Source organism: Muscardinus avellanarius (genome assembly GCF_963383645.1).
Source record: "Muscardinus avellanarius genome assembly, chromosome: 5".
Lineage (NCBI taxonomy): Eukaryota > Metazoa > Chordata > Mammalia > Rodentia > Gliridae > Muscardinus > Muscardinus avellanarius.
The window spans coordinates 99,952,877-99,975,928 of NC_137790.1; the positions used below are offsets into that span (position 1 = coordinate 99,952,877).

General features: G+C 33.5%; 1 protein-coding gene across 1 annotated transcript in view; it reads right to left on the bottom strand.

The window, feature by feature from the left end:
* The window catches only part of NAALADL2 (N-acetylated alpha-linked acidic dipeptidase like 2), a gene marked incomplete at its 3' end in the record, with an annotated part of 975,844 nt that overhangs the window by 484,468 nt on the left and 468,324 nt on the right, over window positions 1-23,052 (bottom strand). Inside the window, exon 5 of the mRNA XM_080695918.1 lies at window positions 8,998-9,148. Within this exon, the coding sequence (XP_080552044.1) occupies window positions 8,998-9,148 (151 nt within the window). The remainder of the gene's footprint in view (window positions 1-8,997; window positions 9,149-23,052) is intronic.

Here is a 23,052-nt window from a genome sequence, read left to right on the forward strand (position 1 = left end):
TGTCTATAGCAACACAATTCACAATAGCCAAATTACGAAACCAACCTAGGTGTCCATCAGCAGATGAATGAATCACAAAATTTTTCACACAATAGAAGTTTACTCAGTAATAAAGAAGAACAAAATTATGTCACTTACAGGAAAGTGAATGAACCTCGAGATCACTGTGTTAAATGGAACTAGACAGTCACAAAAAGTGAAGAATCATATATTTTCTTTAATATGCAGAAGCCAGAAAGTAATCAGGGTACAAGAGGGACTTTAGATAATGAAGACAAAACCCAGTAAAACAATGGACCAGGTCCAGGGGAGAGATAGAAGGAAGATTAATGAAGGACTCTCTTCCATGGATATTTTGTGCATATGTGAGAACACCAATGTCAATCTCAGATGCAGTATAGGGAAAGGGGGAGCGGGATGGAGCTGAGGAAAGCTCACCAAGTGCAGTGTGCATGTGTGTCACCATCACAATAAACTCCATTATGATGTGAGGCTATAATGCACCAAAACAAATATATAACAACTGAACCGTGCTTATCTGCTCTAGTATCTACAATGTATTACAGGCTTTATTTAAATATTAAAATGGCTAGACTTTCAAAGAGATACCAAAGTAACAAATGTTTGTGGAGCAACTAAAAATTGCAGTGAGATGTATTCTATAAAATAATTGTCTAAAAACATTATAATTTTGGCTTGTTCCTAAAAAATGTGAATATCTGTATTATCTTAAAAACTTCATGATTTTTCCCAGGATAAATATGCACTTTCTGTTCTGTTACTGAAACAGAAAAAAATCACCTGAGGGAGTGGTTAGAGAAGACTGTTTAACAATTTTGTTCAAAATTTTATTAATAAAACAACATAACATATTTTTAAACATGGTTAGCAATGAACCAGAACAGATTATTGTGAGTAAAAGATTAGTTGGAATACAATGATTTTCCATACCCTATATAAGAAATTCAATTATAAATCTAATTACAAACCTAATTGTTAAACAAATCAATCAGATTATTTCTTGTTTTGAATGCTTTGTTTCCATTTGACTCATAAGGAAGCACACTTGCAGGTGCTAACTTTGCCATCACCAAGTGACCTAATCAGCCCTTCATTTCCTACATTCTGCATTAGTTTTTATATCATATCTGAGGTTATGAAATATAAAAAAATGAGGTACAATCTATGCACTCTATGTAAGGACATATGACTGGAGAAAGAACTGTGGTAAGAAGGCTGCAGGCCATTAATCCCATTGTATATTGACTGAATAATACTCCTTCCACAGGCCCCTCTAAGAATGAGTTCCATACTCTAATGCATTTGGGAGATTTTTCAGATGATACTGCTTTTGGAGTAACAAAAGGTTTTAAACAAAATTTCTATTTTCAATAACAACAGGTCAATAAATTCTATAGAAAACATATCTATGTAGCTTGGTTTGACTATCCATAGTTCCTTAATAAATTTATTAAATATACTTTTGTTGCCAGGTGTGGTAGCACACACTTGTAATCCCCGTGCTTGGGAGGCGGATCGCGTAGGTTCGAAACCAGCCTTATTGGCTTAAGAGACCCTGTTTCCAAATAAAAATATAAAATAGGTCTGGGAGTGTAGCCTGGAGGTAGAAGGGTTTCCAGGAACCCCAGAACCAGCAAAAAAAAATTATATATATATATATATATATATATATATATATATATATATATACACACACACACACACACACACACACACACACACACTTTTATTAATGTTATCAAGTCAAAAGCCCTAGAAATTAATGAGAATTTAAGGAAAAAAGGAAAAGTTTTCAGGATCCCCTGTGTCCAACAGGAAGCAAATGAGGGCTTCAAAAATCACATGGAGTATCTGCACATTTTTTTTTTTTTTTTTTTTGGTACTGGGGATAGAACCCAGGTGTATTCTATCTCTGAGCTACACCCCCAGCCCTATATTTTTTATTCTTTACTTTTAAACCAGGTCTCACTGAGTTGCAAATGGCCTCACTAAATAACTGAGGCTGGCCACGAATCCTCAGGTCTCAGCTACCCAAATGCTGGGATTACAAATGTGTGCCACCAGGCCAGGCATCTGCACACAATTAAGTTACAATCTTTGTGAATACACAGGTGGCAGCAATCTGTGTTACTCATGTGTCAAAAAATTAATTACCTGTTTCCAGCAAACAGAGCCAATTTCACATGTAAAACACTACCAAAACCTAGCTTTTGAGTTATTACAAAAATTTATACACCTCAAAAGTCTAATACTTGGATGATTTTCTATCAAAAACAAAATATTGTAAAGATTTAACTTTTTCAGTTCTCACTGAAAAATTTAGGACTGCATGGCTGTTAATAGGAAAAAAAAAACCAAAAGTAGAGCACTTTGTTTTTCATAAAGGATATATCTCTCTAATGAAATCGTATGGGACTGAAATTTACAATGCCAGCAGTTTGAAGCAAATGCAATAGCACTTTAAAGTAGCATTACAACATTTACTTTAACATACTTAAAAATTTAAAACTCTATTGGGAATTCTAGAAATGAAAAATGTTTACTTTAGAATCACTCAACAATTAATTGGTTCAACACTAAATCGTAAAGGGATTCATGAAGTGTAACTAATATGTCTGCTTTGAAAATGTAGTTTTCAAATAATGCAAGTGGTAAAAAGAAGAAAAACAATCCTTGATTATCAAGATTATGTACAGCAACTATTTCATTTTATGGGTAATATAAAACAGTAGATAACCACACAGTTTGTAAAAAATTTGTACACAATATTAGACCTTTGACCCAAAGCACTCTTTACTGTAGTAGAAGTTCACTTTATGGAAATCCAGCTACATTGGCAGCTAAGCTTTTGAAAAAGTGGTTACTAAGTAAGTTTAAAATTAAACTTAAATAGCTAAACATTGCTAGCATCTAAAAAAATTGAGCAGCACATCTCTAGCTTCTCTAGCTAAAGACCAAGAAAGGAGTTCAAGTCAATTTTCTGTGGTTGACATAGTAATGTTCAATCTAAGTGTTTCATCGTGTTGCTCCATCCTGTCAAGGGAGAACGTGCTCCAGCTGTTGTGTAAGCGGCAGAAGGCCCCCAACTGTTTAAATTTTCAGGGCTTGCCTTAGCTTTAGAAAATCATTTCACTCCACGGCACTGCATTCTTAGGCTCTCCTCCAGCGTCAGATTGCACAAGGAGGAACATAGGGTAGTTCATGAACTCACCTGTCATTTGCACTGCTTTGCAATTCCACTTTTTCTCCTGCCCAATCCTGCATGTGCTCCCCATTTTCCACAAGTGTTAGTATGTAATAAATAACAAAACTTTCATTACCTCCTTCTGGAGAACTCAGCCACTTTCAATCTCAAAAAACCATTAAGGAGTCATTTTTCATAACTGGTAAGTGAGGATAAAACTCAACCAAGTGCAAATTCATGTTTAGAGTATGCTTCAGTTTATGTGAAATCAAAGAGCAACTATGAAAATATGTGTGTCAACTTTTAAAGAACACAAAAGAGACAAAGCAGAAATAAATAAAATTGATTCATTATAAAAATTAAGTAAACAGGGTAGAAGAACTGGATGGGAACAATGGTTAGTAACAGCTGGGCACAATGGCACATGCCAGTAATTCTAGTACTCAGTACTCAGGAGGCTGACACATAGATCACACATTCAAGGCATGAGGCAGGAATTTATCAAGGCCCTCCATAACTTAGTGAGACCCTGTTTCAAATTAAAAACTAAAATATGGCTGGAGATATATCTGAGAGGTAGAACATCCCTGGGATCAATCCCTAATACCATATATACACACACAAAATATGGCTAGTGTAACATTTCCCTGGATATCCATTTTTGATTTTGGGGACCCTGTTATATTTTATGATAAAATAATCAATAAAATCAAATGGAAATTTTTAAATTAATATAAAATAGAAACATTTGAAAATATTTCAAATAAAATCATACTAGAGGGAGAAAAATAATTAACTCAAGAAATTTTTGACCATTGTATTTGTACATATCCTCAGTCCAAAGATTAGAAACTATTTGAATGTATTCAATACACTTGGGTTTTTTTGCAGGTCTGGGGATGAAACCCAGGGGCATTTGACCTCCAAACTACACCCCGTGTCCTATATTTATATTATTTATTTTGAAGCAGGGATTCACTAAGTTGTGGAGGGCCTCACTAAATAGCTGAGGCTGTCCATGAACCATGATCCTGTGGTCTCAGCCTCCCAAAAACTGGGATTACAAGTGTGTGCCACCACAGCAGGCTAATAGATTTGTTTTTCACAGTGAAATTTAGCATCAATAGTGTATTTTAGGTTTAAGAACATGAATAAATGTGATAATAATAATGAGATCTACATGTCTCATTGTTGGGGAGAGTTACAAATATGAAAGAGAAAAGACTAAAATCAAAATGTTCTGTTCATTTAATGATCTGTTCACTTATCTGCAAAGTGGGGCCACTAAACTTTGTCCTATGGAAAGTAATGGATACGAAATGCTATACAAGGCGTGGTGGTGCACGTTTGTAATCCCAGTACTTGGGAGGCAGAGACAGGAGGATCGTGCAGGTTGGAAGCCAACCTCAGCTACTTTGTGAGGCTCTCAGCAACTTAGTGAGACCTTGCTTTCAAATAAAATATAAAATAGGTTGGGGGTGGACCACACACACAAAAAGGAAATGCTATAAAAATGTAAAACTAATTATATTGTTTCAATTGCTTCTTATATTAACTGTGATAAAAATTTATTGGTGAATTATATATATGGTACTGGGGTTCCTGGAAACCCTTCTACCTCTGGGCTACACTCCCAGGCCTATTTTATATACATTTTTTTTTCTTTAATTTGGAAACAGGGTCTCTTAAGCAAGCACGGCCGGCTTCGAACCTGCGCGATCCTCCTGTCTCCGCCTCCCAAGCGCGGGGATTAAAAGCGTGCGCCACCATGCCCGGCAGTAAATATTTTTAAACAATAGATTTTTATTATTTTCAGAATTCACCATAGACTTCCATGGAAACTTTGGTTCTTAAACAAAAGCATTTGTTTCTATTGATCTTCTTTCATTAAAGTGCTCTCAGTACAATAATGAAGACATTCTAAATGATGAATATTCTGAATGAAATGCTGATTTCTTAAGAACCATAACTACTCAAAAATGTTCTCTATATTCTATAAATGTAAATTTCCCCAGATGGGGCCATAAAAATATAGGCTATCAAAACCAATTTTTGAGAATAAAATTAATTTTAAAGAAGTATTTGTAATGCAGATTATCTATCTTTGTAACATGTTATAAATTGAACTTTCTGAAAAAGTTAGATCACCTAGCAATGGTTCTCTTTAAATAATTCTAAGAATCAAGTTAATAATATTTCATATAGACCCAAAGCCTCCAGGACACCTACAAGACCTCCAGTCAGTTACAATGAAATAGGGAGAATACAGATATGTTTTTATTTTTTTTCAACCAAGTGATGAGACAGTTCATGCTATGAATATTAACACTTTGCTTTGACAACTAAGAACATATTTATAGTTTCTCTTATTCTAGTCAGGAAATAGTTCAATGTTATCTCAGTTGCTTTAGTAAGATTCAAATCAGAATTTGACATTTGTCCTGGTAACTGGACCAAGAATACCTGGTGAACACTTGTCACAAAATATAGTGATATCCTTCATTCTTTGGATAGTTTTGATTGTCAGGAGTGATGTTGAGCAGACAGTATTAAAAAAAAAAAAAACCACAGTTTCACTGAATTGTAACTGTGTCATTTAATATACTTCACTAGAGTAAAACCACTTGAAAAGTGTTTACAGAATTTAATAAAAAAAGGAAAGCAACAAATTACAAAAAATAGAAAGTGGTACATAGATACAAAGCTTTAAGACTAACTTCAGGAAAAACAAGAATCTTCAAGTCTAAGTATTATGAAGTAGCTCGGATTTCAATTGTATTTTTAGCTAGCGGTCAATAGATTTTCAGACATTTATTTGAAGGCAACACTACAATTAAAATCAACCCTGTAGCCAACAGAAAATTCAGAAGATAAAGTACTAAAGGATTTTTAAGGAAAACAAAGAATTTCTATCTCTTAATACTTGTTTTATTCAAATTTCAGACAATCTTAATTCTTAGAAATTGGGAAAAGGTTTTTTCTTTCATGTTTCAACAAAGACCAAATGCACTACTTCTTAAGATATCCAGGCATGGTGGTGCACGCTTGTAATCCCAGTACTTGGGAAGTTAATACAGGAATATTGCAGGTTTGTGGCTAGCCTCTTCAACTTAGTGAGACCCTCTGCAACTTAGTAAGACCCTGTTTCAAAATAAAGAATAAAAAATAAGGCTGGGATGTATCTCAGAGTTAGAATGCCCTTGGGTTCCATCCCCAGCACCACACAAAAAAATTAAGATATACATTTATCACTTTTTCTCTTTTTTGTACTTACTCCATGGCTTTTTAATTCTGTTTGTGGTTTTGCCTATATTACTGATCAATAAATTTAGAATAAGCACAACTGAAATTATAATTGATTACTGCTCTTATTGTAAACATTTGTACTTATGTTCCACTTTATGTCTGGCTAAAATAGGTGATATTTTTGTGCTTTGAATTTGAGAAAAAAATTTGCTATATAAGCCTTAAAGAATCTTAAAATTTTTATAATTATATTGTCCAAGGAAATGAAACTTGGTTGGCCATAGTTTAGTATAAATGAAACACTTGTAGCAAGTGGTGAAAATAATTAATAAGGAACTAGAATATGCCATCCCCAAAGATGCCACATTGCCATAAGGATTATTTTGAGCTGAAGATAGTTGAGAAACTGAAGTTGCAAAATTAGGAAGTAAAACAAAACAAATTAAAAACACCTCTTTGCACCCCACTTAAGTAAGTCTTAGATGCCTGGGGACTCATAAATTCAGAAACAAAGAAAAACCTATATATCAACCTTTACTAAAACAAATATTATCTTCTATTAAATTTTTTCTTTATATTTTTCTTTACATAGTTTGCCACCTATGAAAATGTAAATTTCTTTTCCTGCATCCTGTTACTTCTATATATCCTATTACTTCTGTATTATTCTTTATAATAGCCCACATAAGCCACCAATTGTAACATCTTTGAGTTACTCACCATGGAATTCTTTCTGTGTGTGTGTGTGTGTGTGTGTGTGTGTGTGTGTGTGTGTGTGTGTGTGCGAGAGAGAGAGAGAGAGAAACTCATTTTCTTATTAGTTTTTTATCTGTCTATAGTACAGCCTCAGCTAGAAATTTTAGACAGTATAGGATAAAGTTGTCAGTTTTTCCTCTCCTACATGCTCATGCTAAAGGTTTTCATATGTTGATTTAAGCCTTGAGATGTTTGACTAATTGTTTAAGAAATTAAGAAAATAGGGCTCTGATCTTTTAATATCTTAAGAGGAATTTCAAACTCTTGAATAGGTAGAATTCTTCCCTTTTTTTTTTTTTAGTTATAGAAGAGATGTATAAGAGTTAACAAAACATTTAAGAAGAAAAACTATGTATTACGAAATACATAAAATAGCCAGGTTAAATGCTTACACACACTTTTTTTTTCAAACCAGATTCAATTGTGTTACAGTTAGGATGTAGCCCATGGTCAAGGTCATCTAAGGCATACAATCATGTTAAAAGAAAAAGTGGTTCATTCGACACTGACAATTTATTGAAAGCCTACAGAGTGCAAAAATAGAACTGCAAATCCAGAATACTCATTTCAGAAAGCAGAGGTTGGAGAGTTTGAGTCAGGAGCCCTAGCTATCCACTTTAGATATTGCATAAGAAAAACAATAAAGCTTCTCTAGCTCAGCAGTTTTCAGATTTGAGTTTCACCATACTCAGTTGGAGAGCTTATTAGATGACAGCTGGGTCTCTCCTTCAGAGTTTCTACTGAAGTATGTGGTGCAGTTCAAGATTATTTACTTTATTATAATTGATCTTATAAGATACAAATTAGTAGAGTATTCCTTTTTATTGTGAAGAAAATAAGGCTTTAGTAGTCAACATGCCCTTTGATGACTCAATTTACTTCCCTCTTGGAAAAAGTTACTCACTGGTATAGTTAATATATAGAGAAAAGACAGTTGTAGTAGAATAAAATTATTAATATTTTTGTGATAGTTCAGAGAAAGAAGAAAAATATTGGCAGAATATATTAAGGTTACTTTTTTATAATTTTAGCTACTAACATATATCATAAGTGGGCCAGTATCATCCTAAAATAAGGATTTTGAGAACTTTTTCCTCAGCCAAGTCACATGATCCAAATATTTGTCAATGACACAATGAATAGAAATTAAATGTTTCAGTTAATATCTACCAAAATCATGGTTGTTTTATCCCTGCCACATGATGACCACTATCATGAACATAGCTTACTAGGAAAAAGAAGAGGTTTGAGATGAGTATGGCCATCTATATGCATCCAATGACTGGCCAAGAAATAGGGTACCTTCTTTTAAGAAGCCAAAAATTTTGATGCATCACTCCAATTATCTCTAGCATCTTTTCTCATTACTGTACTCAGCTAATCACATTTACCCCTATACTCTAGATTTAACAGTTATCATAGCTTCCCTCAAAGAACCAAATGGCATTTTATGCTACTGGATATTTGTACATGCTTCCAACCCACATAAAGTACCCAATCCTCATGGTGGTAATTTGTCTTTCAGTCAATCAATAACATAAAACATGTTTGTTGTTTGTTCATAATGCTACTCTTAATTGAGGCAAAATTTATTATAAAATTTTAAGAGTTCAAAGGCAACAGGTTGGTAGATTACAATTTTGAGAAAATAAAGTTTAAAACATGGATTGGGAAAACTACTTGACATTAATATTTCTTTATTAACTTAGGTATTATACACTCAAAATTTAAATACTTGTAATGCTTATAATGCTTGTAATGTTGTTAATGAAGATGAACAATAAACTTACCAATGCTTGCATAACCAGGTGTTGAAGGGTCTCCTCCTGGATTCAGTGTCACCATGAAAGTATCTTGGTTAAAATGTTCAATCTTTGATAAATCACAAGGATCAATATATAGAAGAACACCTCCAAATCCAGCATTTTCCAATAAGGAAATCTAAAAGAGGAGAACAAACCATTAAAAATATTATCATACACACTAGGAGTTCACATAGTACCATTTCATGAATGTGGTTAAGACAGGATACTTCTTTTCCTTTTATTTATTTATTTTTTGGTTTTGTTTTGTTTCTTCTTTTCTTCTTTTTGGTACTAGAAAATGAACTCAGGGACATTCTACCATTCTACCTCCAAGACATGCCTCTAGCCTTTTTTTTTTTTTTTTTTTTTTTTTTTTGAAACAGGATCTTGCTAAGTTACTAAGACTGTTTTCAAACCTGTGATTCTCCTGTCTCATCCACTCAAGTAAAGGGATTACGGACACGTGCTGCCATGCCCAGCTTATTTTTTTCTTTAAAAATAAGTAGACAATTCAGGGCTGAGGATGTAGCTTAGTGGTAGAATGCTTGCCTCGCAAGGGTAAAATCTTGTGTTCAATTCTCATGACCACAAAAATACAAAATAAAATAAGCAGACACTTCAGCTTGTGCAAATATTGCGCTGAGAGCAGTTTTCTACCCACTTTTTCTTTGTCTTCCCCCTTTCATCTTTATAATATTTAAACAGCTTTCCTTTAATATTTATACTTAATTTCAGTTCTCCACTTATAGAAATTCTCATTTTATTTCTTTTTAATTGTGTACATAGATTTGGATTTTATGTTTTCTTGAGATTACCAGAGAAACCACCATGCAAAAGATTCTACTTCAAAAAGAAAGCTTTCTGCTAACTCTGATATCCTTCCCTAGAGCAGGAATCACTGTATCACTGTGACATGTTTTCTCCAGGGTAAGCCTTCCACACTAGTTGTTAAACTGTTGAAAACCTTTCACAAACTGTTTGGCAAACAGTCACTGTTCTAATCCTCTCAAGACCCCCATGATATTAGTCATCCTGGTCTCTGTCCTGGATGCCTAGCCAAACTTGCCAAATAAGACAACCTAGGGATTTACACAGAACTCAATGAGGGGCTTCTTTCTCAGTATTGGCTTCTGTTGTGTTTCTGTCATAAGTATATCAAAAATAGCCCCTGGTTACCTCTTTCAGACATATTTAATTTTTCTCTATTATTCAGTATACATTAGTATAATGGGACAGAGAAACTTAACACCATTGGAAGTTCTCTTTTTCTTAATTGAATGCACAATAGTTTTACTTCATAATGGAGTACAGATTGTTAGAAAAATACATGCACACAACTTATTTTGCCATCCCCATTGAGTCCCCACCACCACTTTCACCCTGCAAGTCTTTGAGATTGGGACTGGCAATTTTGTGTATATTCATACCGTTATTTCTACTATTGCACTTTTTATGATTCCCTTCCATCCTCCCTTCCCTAATCACCCTAGATATGGAGTCTCTGCTCATCTATATGATGTTAATATCTCTCTAGCTTCCACATATAAGAGAGAATATGCATTTATTTGTTCTTTGGGACTGGGTGTATTCTCTTAGTATAATATTATCGAGTTACTTTCATTTTCCCACAAATGATCTAATTTTGTTCCTTATGACTGAGTAAAATTCCATTGTGTGTATATATCCATTCATCCATTGATGGACATCTAAGCTGGTTCTGTTAGCTTGTTAAACTGAATTTTCTTTTTGCTGCTTATACATCTTTGTATGACTTACCTGATAGGAAGAACAGTATGTATAACTTGAAGAATCTATTTGCTTCCCATGGGAGAGGAGAAGTAATGAGGGGTCAGTAAAAGAATGAAAAAAAGACAAAGGGTAATATTGAGTATAGCCCCTCATAATGTGACTTTAGTTAGCACTTGTGCTTCATTTTTCAAACATAAAGTGTTTAAGTTATTTATTGGGCTTTGTAGTGGACTAAGCAAGGTGGTAGTTTGTGATACTGAATGGGCCACTCTATGAGGGCAGAGGTCAGGCCTATTTTCTCCATCATTGCACATTTTAGCATTTGACAGATGTAGAGCAGGCAGTCAAGAGCACTGCTAAATAAGATGAGGGAGATGTAGACTAGGAAGAGCAGCTATTCTTAAAGAAAATAAACACAGAGAAAATGCATAGTATGTACTTCTACTGAGAAAAATAATTTATATAACTGTACATATGGCATGGTTTTAACTACATAAAAATAACTTGAAAGTAAACTTTGATAAAAATATTAGCATGCCACATTAATGGCATTTTCCTACTCCTTTATAAATGCTCTGTACCTTATAATTTGGGGTATAATAAGCAAGCAGTAATATTTTTGTAACAAGAAAGCTAACATTAAGAACCTAAGTAGAGTAGAATTGACTCACATTTCCCTTCTTTCACAAATCAGTCAGATCAGGCTTCTGTCATTTTTTCCCTCAGTGTTTTAATGGCAAGTGGAAAGAATTTAAGGGGAGAGGAAGAATGAGAAAAGGAAAAAAGAACAAGGCCTGTATTATCCCCCTCACTGCATCTCATCATGGTATGTATATATAGGAAAAAACATATAAGGTTTGTAACTGTTGGTGATTTCAGGCATTCATTGGGTAATCAGGACCATTAATTCTCATAAACATTGACTATTATGTTTTTATTAAGTATTTTCTTAACTATACAAAAATTATTGACACCACAATCATAATATGCTAGAGCTGCCAGTTGTGTCTCTTCAGAGTTTATAATCAGGTAATTTTCTGTTACTTCTGCTATAAGCAATACTTGGCATTTTTCTGTAGCTGATGGTATAACAGTAAAGCAATGGAGAATAATTTCACACTATTTTTTTTTCATAGCTGGTTACTTCCACATAATACTGAAGAAACAATTCTATAAGTGATTTGTCTTCCTCTTTTCTCTTTTTCTGTCATGTTTAGACCTATGATGGACACTTCTTCAATGCTGTTAAATTTGGTTCCTGGAACTATACTTTCCTGGAAACCATAGATATTTTAATACAGCAGTTTCAGAAATTGTCTACTCCAAAGCAGATGGCAATAGAGGACACTGCCTATATTAAACCAATTGAGAAATGTTCTTCTGCATTTTTGGCACTGCATTTTGAACATGTTGAGATTTGGGTTGGCTAAAATAGTCAAGAAATCTACTCTGGTGTGATTAAATTTTTAAAAGTATTTAAGGATGCATGGTGGCATATGCCTATTATCGCCATACTCAGGAGACTGAAAAAGAAGGAGTGCAGGTTTAACCCTCAGCCTCAGCAACTTAGTGAGAATTTCATCAATTTAAAAGATCCTGTTTCAAAATAAAAAACACACAAAAAATGAAGTAATGTTTTCTCCCATGAGCAGAAGCTACAGAGTATTGGCATATTAGAAGGATTTTATATAACGGAGGAGAAACACCAGTGGAGCAAGGGAGGTGGTTTATGGGAGGATGGGGAAGATGGAGAATTAAAGAAAGAAACACTTTTATTGATGTTATATACTTATGTGAGAATACCAGTGCCAAACTCAATATCTTGTATGAGAAAGGGGAGGACTGGGGAGGGAGCTGGGGAAAGTCCACCAAGTGCTGAGGTTATGTATGTCACTACCAATATGAACTACATTATGATGTGAAACTACAATGAGCCAATAATATAACTTTTAAAAATAAAATAATTTTTAAAAAGAGCTGGGGCTATAGCTCAAGGAAGAATGATTCTGTACAAAAAACAAAAAAACAAAAACATAAACAAAAACAAAAACGTAAGTCCTGAGACCAGAGGATGGCTGTTTGCCGACAGCCTCAGCTACTTAGGCCCTCCGCAACTTAGTGAGACCCTGTTTCAAAATAAAGAATAAAAAAATAGGGCAGGGAGTGTAGCTCAGAGGTCAAATGCCTCTGGGTTCCACCCCCAGGCCCGCAAAAAAAAAAAAAAAGAGATAATCTGTGATTTAGAAAGATAATTACATTTGGAGTCAAATTCCTGAAAAAGGAGGAAAATGTTAGGCTAAGATTCCTGACACTAGACTTATCTTTGTCGAGGATATATATGATAGGTTTGAGCTTCTTCACTATACTTTTTGTGATCACTTTGTTCAAGGTGTAGGAATTATGAGTCTTGTGAAAGAAATTCATCACTAAGACAGAGCAGGGAGTCAGAGAAAATAGAGACAGAAGTGGCCAAAAGAAGGAATACTGTACAGATCTGGGTCCAGCCTAGTCCTTTCCCTTGAACGGGTGGAGGTTTCCCTTCCTTTTTTGAAAAATCTTCAATTACTTGCAATAAATCAATTTTTAAAAGAGTAATAATTTTAAGAATCATAGTAGTATGACTTTTTTATTTTATTAGTGTTTTGTAATCATACATCTTGATGAAGGTCAAGATGGTAGAGGCATACATGCACACTACAGACATTTAGCCCTCCCCAGTCCCACTCTATTCCCTTCCCCTCCCTCCTTCCCATGCTCAGCATAGTGATTGAAATAAATCAGTTTTAGCCAAGACAAATGAAAAAGTGCTAGAATGGAAGATGGTTTTGAATATTGTACCAATACTGACACTGAAGAGCTTTGTAAGAAAGCACATTATCTCATTAGGCCTTGGTTTAGTAATCCATAAAATGCAAAGATTGAATTATATTATCCTCAAAGATATTTTCTTCTCAAATGAAAAGCTATGTAGTATCTTTTAAAATATTTATAAAGACATATTTATCATATTTTCAAGCACAGACATGTGCTATTGAATGATGGGGATACATTCTGAGAAATGTGTTGTTTCATCTTTGTACAAATATAGAGTATCACTAGGTGATGTAAAGTTATGGGACAACCCCAATATATATGGTCCCTAATTGAAAGAAATACAGTTATGTAGCGTACAACTCTATGTTGTTACATTTAAATTTTGTTTTTAAACTGCAATATAGGATATGTAGTTTTATCTTAATTTTACATTAAAATTCTATTAGGGAAAATAAATGTTCTTTCTCTTTCTGTGCTTGGCTAATCTCGCATAATATAATGTTCTCCAGGTCTTTCCATCTTCTTGCAAATGACATGATTTTGTTTTTCTTTATTGTTGATTAGAATTCCATTGTGTAAGTCCGGGCGTGGTGGCACATGCTTGCAATCCCTGAGCTTGGGAGGCGGACACAGAAGGATCATGCAAGTTCAAAGCCAGCCGTGCTGGCTTAAGAGACCCTGTTTCCAAAACTAAAAAAGTATAAAATAGGTCTGTGAGTGTGGCCCGGAGGTAGAAGGGCTTCCAGGAACCCCAGTACCACGAAAAAAAAAAAAAAAAAGAATCCATTGTGTGTATTTACCATGATTTTGCAATCCATCCCATTCATCTGTTGATGGAGACCTGGGTTGGTTTTATATTTTGGCTATTATGAATTATGCTGCTATGAAATGGGTATGCATATGTTAATGTAATTATCTGATTTCATCCTTTTTGGAAAGATACCCAGGAGTGGTATAGCCAGATCATATAGTGGATCCATTTTGAGTTTTCTAAGGAATCTCCATACTGTTCTCCATCATGGGTGAACTAGTTTGCACTCCCACCAACAATGTAAAAGAGTTTCTATTTCCCCACACCCTTGCCAGCATTTGTTGTTATTTGACTTCTTTATGCTTGCCATTCTGATTGCGGTTAGATATGCTCAAGCTAGAGAGTATTAGGGATACCAATGGGACTCCAGATAATGCAGGTTAAACCTCAGCAAAGCCAGAAAAGAGGGGTAGGGAAGGGAGAAGGCTGAAGTTAATCAGTGAAAAAGCTACATTCGAATATGTTTATATATGTGAATATAACACTCAGTATTGGGAGGGAGGGAAAAGGGGAAGCAGGGGTGGGGCCACAAAGTACCATGTGAATATATGCCATTGTCAACATGATCCACATTATGATGTGAGACTATAATGCACCAATAAAATAAAATTAAAAAATTTTCTATTAGGGACAAAAAGCAATGAACTTGAAATATTTAGGATCCATACATTAAAATTCTTCAAGTAATTGAAATATTTCTTCCTTTTCAGATAAAATTTAATATAACCCTCCCTGTAAAATGGTAATTTTTCAAAATGATATAGCAATGTTTATACACTATTATGCTGTATATTAATTTTACAAAGCTGTCAACTTTCTGATTATGTCGGGAATATTTCTATTTTAGTAAGTACTTAACTATATCTGGAATATTTCTATTTTAGTAAGTACTTCAACCATTTTTTAATTTGGAGGACAGAAGTTAAATATTGTATAAATTTACTAACAACTTTTATTAAAATGTATATTAGTGATAGTACAAATCATTTCATAGCTCAAAAATACATTCCACATCGTGTTTTACAATAGACTAGAAATCAGTATGCTAACCTCCTACTTACAATGCTTCCCACCCTCTTTGATTAAACTCAAAAAGGCCTCTAAATTCTAGGATATTTTTTTCCCATGTTTTTGTGGGTACTACTATCTCTGAGAATGATTCATAGTAATCTGGAGACACTTGGGTTTCTATGTCAAATTTAGTTAAGTCCCTTCAAGATACATCATAGCTCTAGTTTGACTACCACCACCACCAACAACAAAAACAACAACAAAAACCCACATAGTAGCCAGTTGTGGTGGTTCACACTTTTAATCCTAGCATTTGGGAGGCTGAGACAGGAAGATCTGTGTTCACGGCCAGCCTCAGCTACTTGGTGGGGCTCTTTGAAATTCAGTGAGACCCTGTTTCAAAATAAAGAATAAAACATAGGGCTGGGGGTGTTGCTCAGAGATAGAATGCTCCTGGATCAATCCCCAGTACTGCATAACAATAATAATAATAATAATAATAATAATAATAATAATAATAATATGAAGCATTTATATTGTCCACAGTATACTAAGTAAAATATTATTTTGTTTTTATTCTACAAATTAGAAAGAATTTGGTTGGTAATTTTAGTAGATGATGACCTGCTTCCAGCAGAAAACTTACAGTTTCATTTTATCTAATCAGTGCCTAATAGAGTTCCTGGAACCAAGTGATTTTTTTTAATTGTTGCTTATTTGATAAATAAATAGTAGTAGTATTATTGAACAGACCTAAAAACTAAATTTTCTTGAATTCTTTTCTTAGAGATAGTAGTCTGATACCTGAAGGTAGCCTAACATAGGATTTAGTTTCATTGCCTGTACAGGCAGCATTTGGGCTCTGGCTAGCTTCATGGTATTCAGATATTCAGGAAAAATCATCCAGGGAAGTAGGAGGAGCCAGAGAGGATAAAAGAGAAAGGATTCTACTTAATTTCCATTATATAAATACTCTTTCTATTTACTTCTGTTCTTATTTTCTAGTCCAGCAGAAGGATGCTGTTATTTTTTTCTAGACAATCCATTTATTCACAGTGTCTGTCTAGAAGGGAATAAAATGGATTCCACAGCTAGGTTTGAATTCATTCACAAATACTCCTAAATTGCCTATACTATTGAACCAATTCAATGTTAGCTCTGCATTTTTTAGTTTACTGGTCAGAAGCTGCCACCTGCATGTCAAGTGCCAAAGGAAGAATTCTGTGTTACTTCTATTATTTATCCTCTTGACAATATTTGTCCAGTGCTAGAAACATCTTCGGGCTCTTAGGACAAGAAAAGCTTTCTAACCCTCATGTGGAAAACAAGTGTGAATGCAATTTAAGACCTTAGTTGTAGAAATAATATTAAGGCCCATTATTATGGAAAAATGGTGTTTCCTCAAAATTTATATGTTGAAGTCCTAACTTCTAACACACATTTGAATGCCAAAAAAAATATTTGGAGGTAAAATTTTAAAGGGATGATTATGGTTAAAAGAGATCATAGGGGTGAGCCTTAATCCATTATGACAGAACACCAGAAGAGCAGAGTCAAGAAAAAAGGCTGTGTGAGAACACAGGGGCCTGATCATCTACAGGTTAAGGGAGAGGTCTCAGGGTAAACCAACCCCATTACCATTTCCATCATGGATTTCTAGATGCCAGAAATGTGAAAAAATAAATTTCTGTGCTTTAATTCACCCAGTCTTGGGCACATTGTTACAAAAGATATAGCAAATGAATGCACCCACATTATGCAAATATCTACTAAATTATACAAAGATTCAAAAATGTTATTATATGAAGTCTAGTCTTCTGAGTCAACTTTAAGCTAAATTATCAACTATTTAATGTCCATTAATTATTGGTCAAACAATATCTTTTAGGTTACTTGTTGATTTTTGTTCAGATCATTTGATATACTGAAATCAATACTGTGAGAATTATAAGCCTGTTTGTCTAGATTGTTAAAAAAAACACTTGAAATTTTATAAAAGTACTGTCATTTGAATTTCTGTTACATAGTTGCTAAATTTATGATTCAAGAAGTTTAAGGCCTAGGGTCAGGGCTAATAAGTGGTTAATACCAGGGATCAAACTAGAGTTTTCTAAATTCAAGTCTGGCTATCTTTCCACTAAAGTATACCTTTTCTTTCAATTATATGTTCATCCTTTACAAAGACAAATAGAGTGGCTAGCGGGTGAATTTATAAAACACATCAGATGTTTCTTGCTGTTATCTGCTTTCTGAGAAGACACTGAAATCAATACTGTGAGAATTATAAGTCTGTTTGTCTAGATTGTTAAAAAAGAACCTGAAATTTTATAAAAGTACTCTCATAGGGATTAATATATATTCAATAGTAGAATGAGACATTTTACACTCACAGTTTATGGCTATAGTAAAATTAAAAATAAACTTAATATAAACTCTTGAATTTAATATGAAACTAATATATTAATATGTTAATATATTATAGAGAACATTAATATGTAAATATGATATGCTAATGTATTATGTCCATATATTATTATAAACATGTTGATTTATTATTATAAACTTAAACTTAATATAAACTTAAAATAAAAAATAAAATAATTCTTTTATCATTATAATTCAGAAAGGGTGGAAAGAAGGAAGTGAGGGAAATAAAAAGAGAACAAGGGAGGAAAAGAGGTAGGGAAGAAGAAAAACGAGATAGCAACAAAGGGAGAACTCTTCTATTACTGATGGAATACTTATATGTTTACCTTTTAGTCCACTTTAAACAAATATTTAATATTTCATATTGACCCCATGAAATTATTCTTATTTCACGAATGAAGCAATCATGACATGATTCCTAAATCAAGATCATATAGTTAATTAGCAACAGATTTCAGACTTGAGAAATGTGTCTTCATTATTTCCCTGTACTTTTTCCAACTAAAAACCCATGATGCTTTCAAAACATGAAAAAATATGAATTTGAAATTTTCTTTCTTTTTAAAAATTTCATTATTTGACAACTTTTGCAAAAGTTATTGCAGGAAAGTAGCCAGATCTTTAAAATATGACACTATTTTTCCAACTGTAGCTTCAAAATGTTGAGGAGACTATTATACTTTATTTCTTTATTCTTTACTTCTCCTCCCGCCTGGGGATCCACTTATATAGTAAGGATATATAACTCAAGGTCCTAGGTTTAATATATATTATCAAAGTGGGTATCAGGAAATATTTCCCTAAATCTTTTTATTTTCAGGGACAGGAGGAAATAGTGGTAAAGAGTCTTCCCACCCTTAAAATGGTTTATGAACTGAACTAATGAAAGAGCTTCTGTCTGTAACAATTCCAATCACACAATTATTTAGAATCAGTATAAATAAGCCATCATTAAGGAGATTTTTGAGTTAAAAAGACTGAAGGCAATTTGCCTTTAAAATTTTCTCTAATGATTGCACTTCTCATAGCCAGTACTAGGGGAAAACAATTATGAGTAGTAAATATGTTGCTGCTTTTCCAAATGCATGCAATTTTTTTCCATCTCTAGAAATGCTGCTGCTTTTAAGCTGCACAAATCCTGTTCAGAAGTATCAGAAAGGGGAATTAGAACTGTATACAGAGAGAAGTTAAGTCCTAAACTCAGTAAGTTTCTGATTTAGTGACTGTTTTCAGGGCCTATACATGAAAACGCATTGGAGAAAGGATGAGGCTGGAGGCAGAAAGAGAAAACATGATTTCATGTATTGACAGGCATGTGTCTCTGGGACTATGTAATTCCCTAGTTTAATAAGCAACACCAAAGGAAGACAGAGTTCTTCATCATTTTGTCTTTGTAAATTTACTACACATAAATGTTTTATTCTATGATACCAATACTGTTAATTAAGAGCATATTTAACTAAAGCCATTATTAATGAGAAGAAACCCACAACTTATAAGAATAAGCCCATAACTTATAATGAATAAGAATGAAATGTCTCTAAAGGTACCTAAAAAATCAGCAGTTGGCTAACTGATATAATTTTTTGAGTTTTCAATGTATATAAGAATTGGCATTCAGTATTTTTATTTCTTTTGCCTGCAAAATTGCCTATAGAACTAAAATACTAAAGAGAATTCCTATTTTTCTCATTTATATAAAAGAAAAAGCCAAGGTGACATGATGTGTATTGAATGTTCAATGTCATCTTAATAAATTGCATTATGAACCATTCTATAAAAATAAAGGATGGAGTCAATTTTTGGTGGTGAGTTTTAAAATGAAATATATATTTATAACTCTTCTTAAAGGTAGGAGGATATAAAGACTATTTAAGTAAATATTAACATAAATGCATATATAAAATTACTTCTAAAATTTTATCACAGAAAAACTTCCACATCTTGCACTACTTACAAGTGTTATCTGATATTATGAGCTATTAGCAATACATTTCTATTTATCTTATTGTTTTTCTGTAACTGAACTGCAAGCAATGCAGGAGATAAAAAAAAAAGCACTGGACTAAAATAGGATTCCTTGCTGTGGACCAGTCATTCATCAATGGGTGCTGGGCCACTGAAAAGCTCTGCAGTTCAATTTTCTCACCTATAAAAAGTAATGATATTTGCTCTGTCAGTCACATAAAATGACTAGAAAAGTCAAAAGAGGTAATATATTTGAAGGAATTTGAAAAGTATAAAATGCTACATGATGTGAGGGACATCTTTTTTACTTTATTTCTCTTTATGTATTTATTTATTTGATTTGCAATAGTGATAAAGAAGAACAGGAGAAAAACACATTGATAATTATGAAAGTACAGTTAATTTTTATTTTTGTCTTAAGTGGGGAGTAGTGTTAAGAAAGAAATGGTTTTGTACATAAAAGTAGGATAATTTCATGGTTTTATTTTCAAAAGTAAATATTCATATAAAAAGAAGGTACTATTTTGTTGCAATTCATTTATTACTAGGCATAGTTTACACTTATAGTGGACATTAAATTGAAAAATATTTAAGTCTCTGAACTCTAAAGAATATTTTAAAGTCTCTAAATTCAGCTATATATTTTTCTACTCATTTTTATACTCATATACATATATTAGCATATATCTTTTATAATTATTATAATGATTAATTATATCTTGCCAATCAGTGAAATATTACTTTGTTACCATATTATTTGTTTTTCTTCATTTAAAAATTTAAATCTATTTCATAGAGAATTTAGTTACCCATCTTGAAATTAATTATATATGACAAATAACAAGATATGAACACTAAAGTATATTATCACTTCTAGATATGCTCAAGGATTAAACATATTAAGAACATGTATTATAGTTTTTCTTGTAGGATGCTAATCATATGCATTCTTTATGTAAAACATTGAATTAGTGAATGCAAAACTACACTGAGATTCCATCCAACTACAATTAAAATAGAAATCATCAAGAACACAAAGCCAGGCATGGTGGTGTACTCTTGCAATCCCAGTACTTTGGAGGCTGAGACAGAGGATCACATGTTCAAAGCCAGCCTCAGCGACTTAGTGAGGCCCTCTGTAACTTAGTGAGACCTTGTTTCAAAAAATAAAGAATAAAAGATAGGGCTGGGGGTGTAATGTACTTGAGTTCAGTCCTCAATAACACACACACACACACACACACACACACACACACACACACATGCACTAAGAAATACTGGCAAGGATATGGTGAAATAGGAACTGGTGGGACTGTAAATTAGTACAAGTATTATGAAGATCAGTATCAATATCCCCCAAAAGACTAAGAGTAGAATCATCGTATGACCCAGGTATATCATTCCTTGGCATTCTTCCAAAATAATCAAGGTTAGAGTGATATATGTATAGCCATGTTCATAGCAACACAACTCACAATAACAAAATTGTGGAACCAAACTAGGTGTCTGTCTATCATTTTCAGCTAAATGGATGGAACTAGAGATTATTATGCTAAGTGAGATCAGCCAGTCTCAGAGAAGTAAGGGTTGTGGTTATATGTTTTCTATCATGTGAAAGCTATAAAGAAAATAAGAAGTAAAAAGTTCTCAGATATAAAAGGAGAGAGATCAAACAAATAGTACAAAAGATTTGGGAGGGGGAACAGCAGAAGAAAACAGTTTAAGTAATACTATTTCCATATGTGAAGGTACCACTGCCAATCTCACTACAGTGCATGGGAGGGAAAAGGAAGAGTGGGTGGATGGGATTAATGCACCAAATGATGTATTTATCTACATTTGTATCACTTTGAATCTCGCTTTGATTTATAATTACAATGCACCAATAAAGTATGAATTTTAACAGAAAGATTCTCCAGATTATCTCTTCTAATTTCACTAATAGGAAAGAGTTACAGTTGTCAAAGAAGAGTCAGAATGCATGAGTCAGAGTTGTTGCCTTTTCAATCTTGTCTGGGAGAAATTGACAAGGACTTTTTAACAGTGTAAAAGGATTGAAGCAAAGTTAGAATTTCCACTTCTCTGACCTAGAAAGGTTTTTATTTTCTTGAAAACTACTCTTCCTTTGAAGTAAAGAAATAAATAATCTACACATATATTTTTGTTTATTTATTTTTTTATTTTTTGTGGTATGAGGGATTCAAAGCAGGAGCATTCTACCTCCAAGGTATACCCCCAGCCCTATTTTTTATTCTTTATTTTGAAACAGTCTCAGTGAGTTGCAAAGTGCCTCACTAAGTAGCTGAGGCTGTCTGTGAATCTTGATCCTCCTGTCTCAGCCTCCCAAATGCTGGGATTACAAGCCTACACTACCACGCCCAGGTATTTTTTAAAATTTATATTTTAGGTATTTTTTTAAGGAGATAAACTAAGAAAGGCCCTTTTTGAGGCTGATCTATCTCTTGAACACTAGATTAACTGTCAAGTCAACTTGCTACATTTTTTGCCACAGATGTTCAAGAGCATTTAAAGGATTATTTCAATAGAGTCTATCTCAGGTAAATAAGGCATCCCACCTCTATTCCTTTCTCTGGATTAGTGCCATATTAAGATAAGATTTGGGGCAGAAAACTCATGTAGTTTTATGTCTAAGTACGCTGAAAGGATTAAAAAATGATAACATAGATATACAACTCTCAAGTAGCCACAAGGTAACATTTTAAAAAGCAAAATGCAGGGGGTGAAAACGTAAAAAAAAAAAAAAGAAAGAAAGAAAAAAAGCTGGGAGTGATGGCATACTCCTGTAATCCCAGCATTTGGGAGGCTGAGACAGGAGGATCACAGTTAGAGGACAGCCTCAGCTACTTTGTGAGGCCCCTTGTAAATGAATAAGACCCTGATTTAAAATAAAGAATAAAAAATAGAGCAGGGGGTGTTGCTCAGATGTAGAATACCCCTGGGTTCCAGAGAGGGAGAGAGAGAGAGAGAGAGAGAGAGAGGGAGAGAGAAAGAGAGAGAGAGAGACATGAGCACACCTGACCACAACTTCTTTCTATTAGGATTTATCAAAATGGAAAATATGTTTTTTTTTTGTAAAAGGATGATTTTTCTGCTTAGAAATGTCTATCCCATATGAATGCATTTATATTTTATTAAAATAATAATATTTAAGCAAACATACTGTCTAAAATACATAGCTTTCTTGTTCTAGAAATTTATAAAGAAATGTTATTAGCCACTGCACACATCAAATAGGAGCA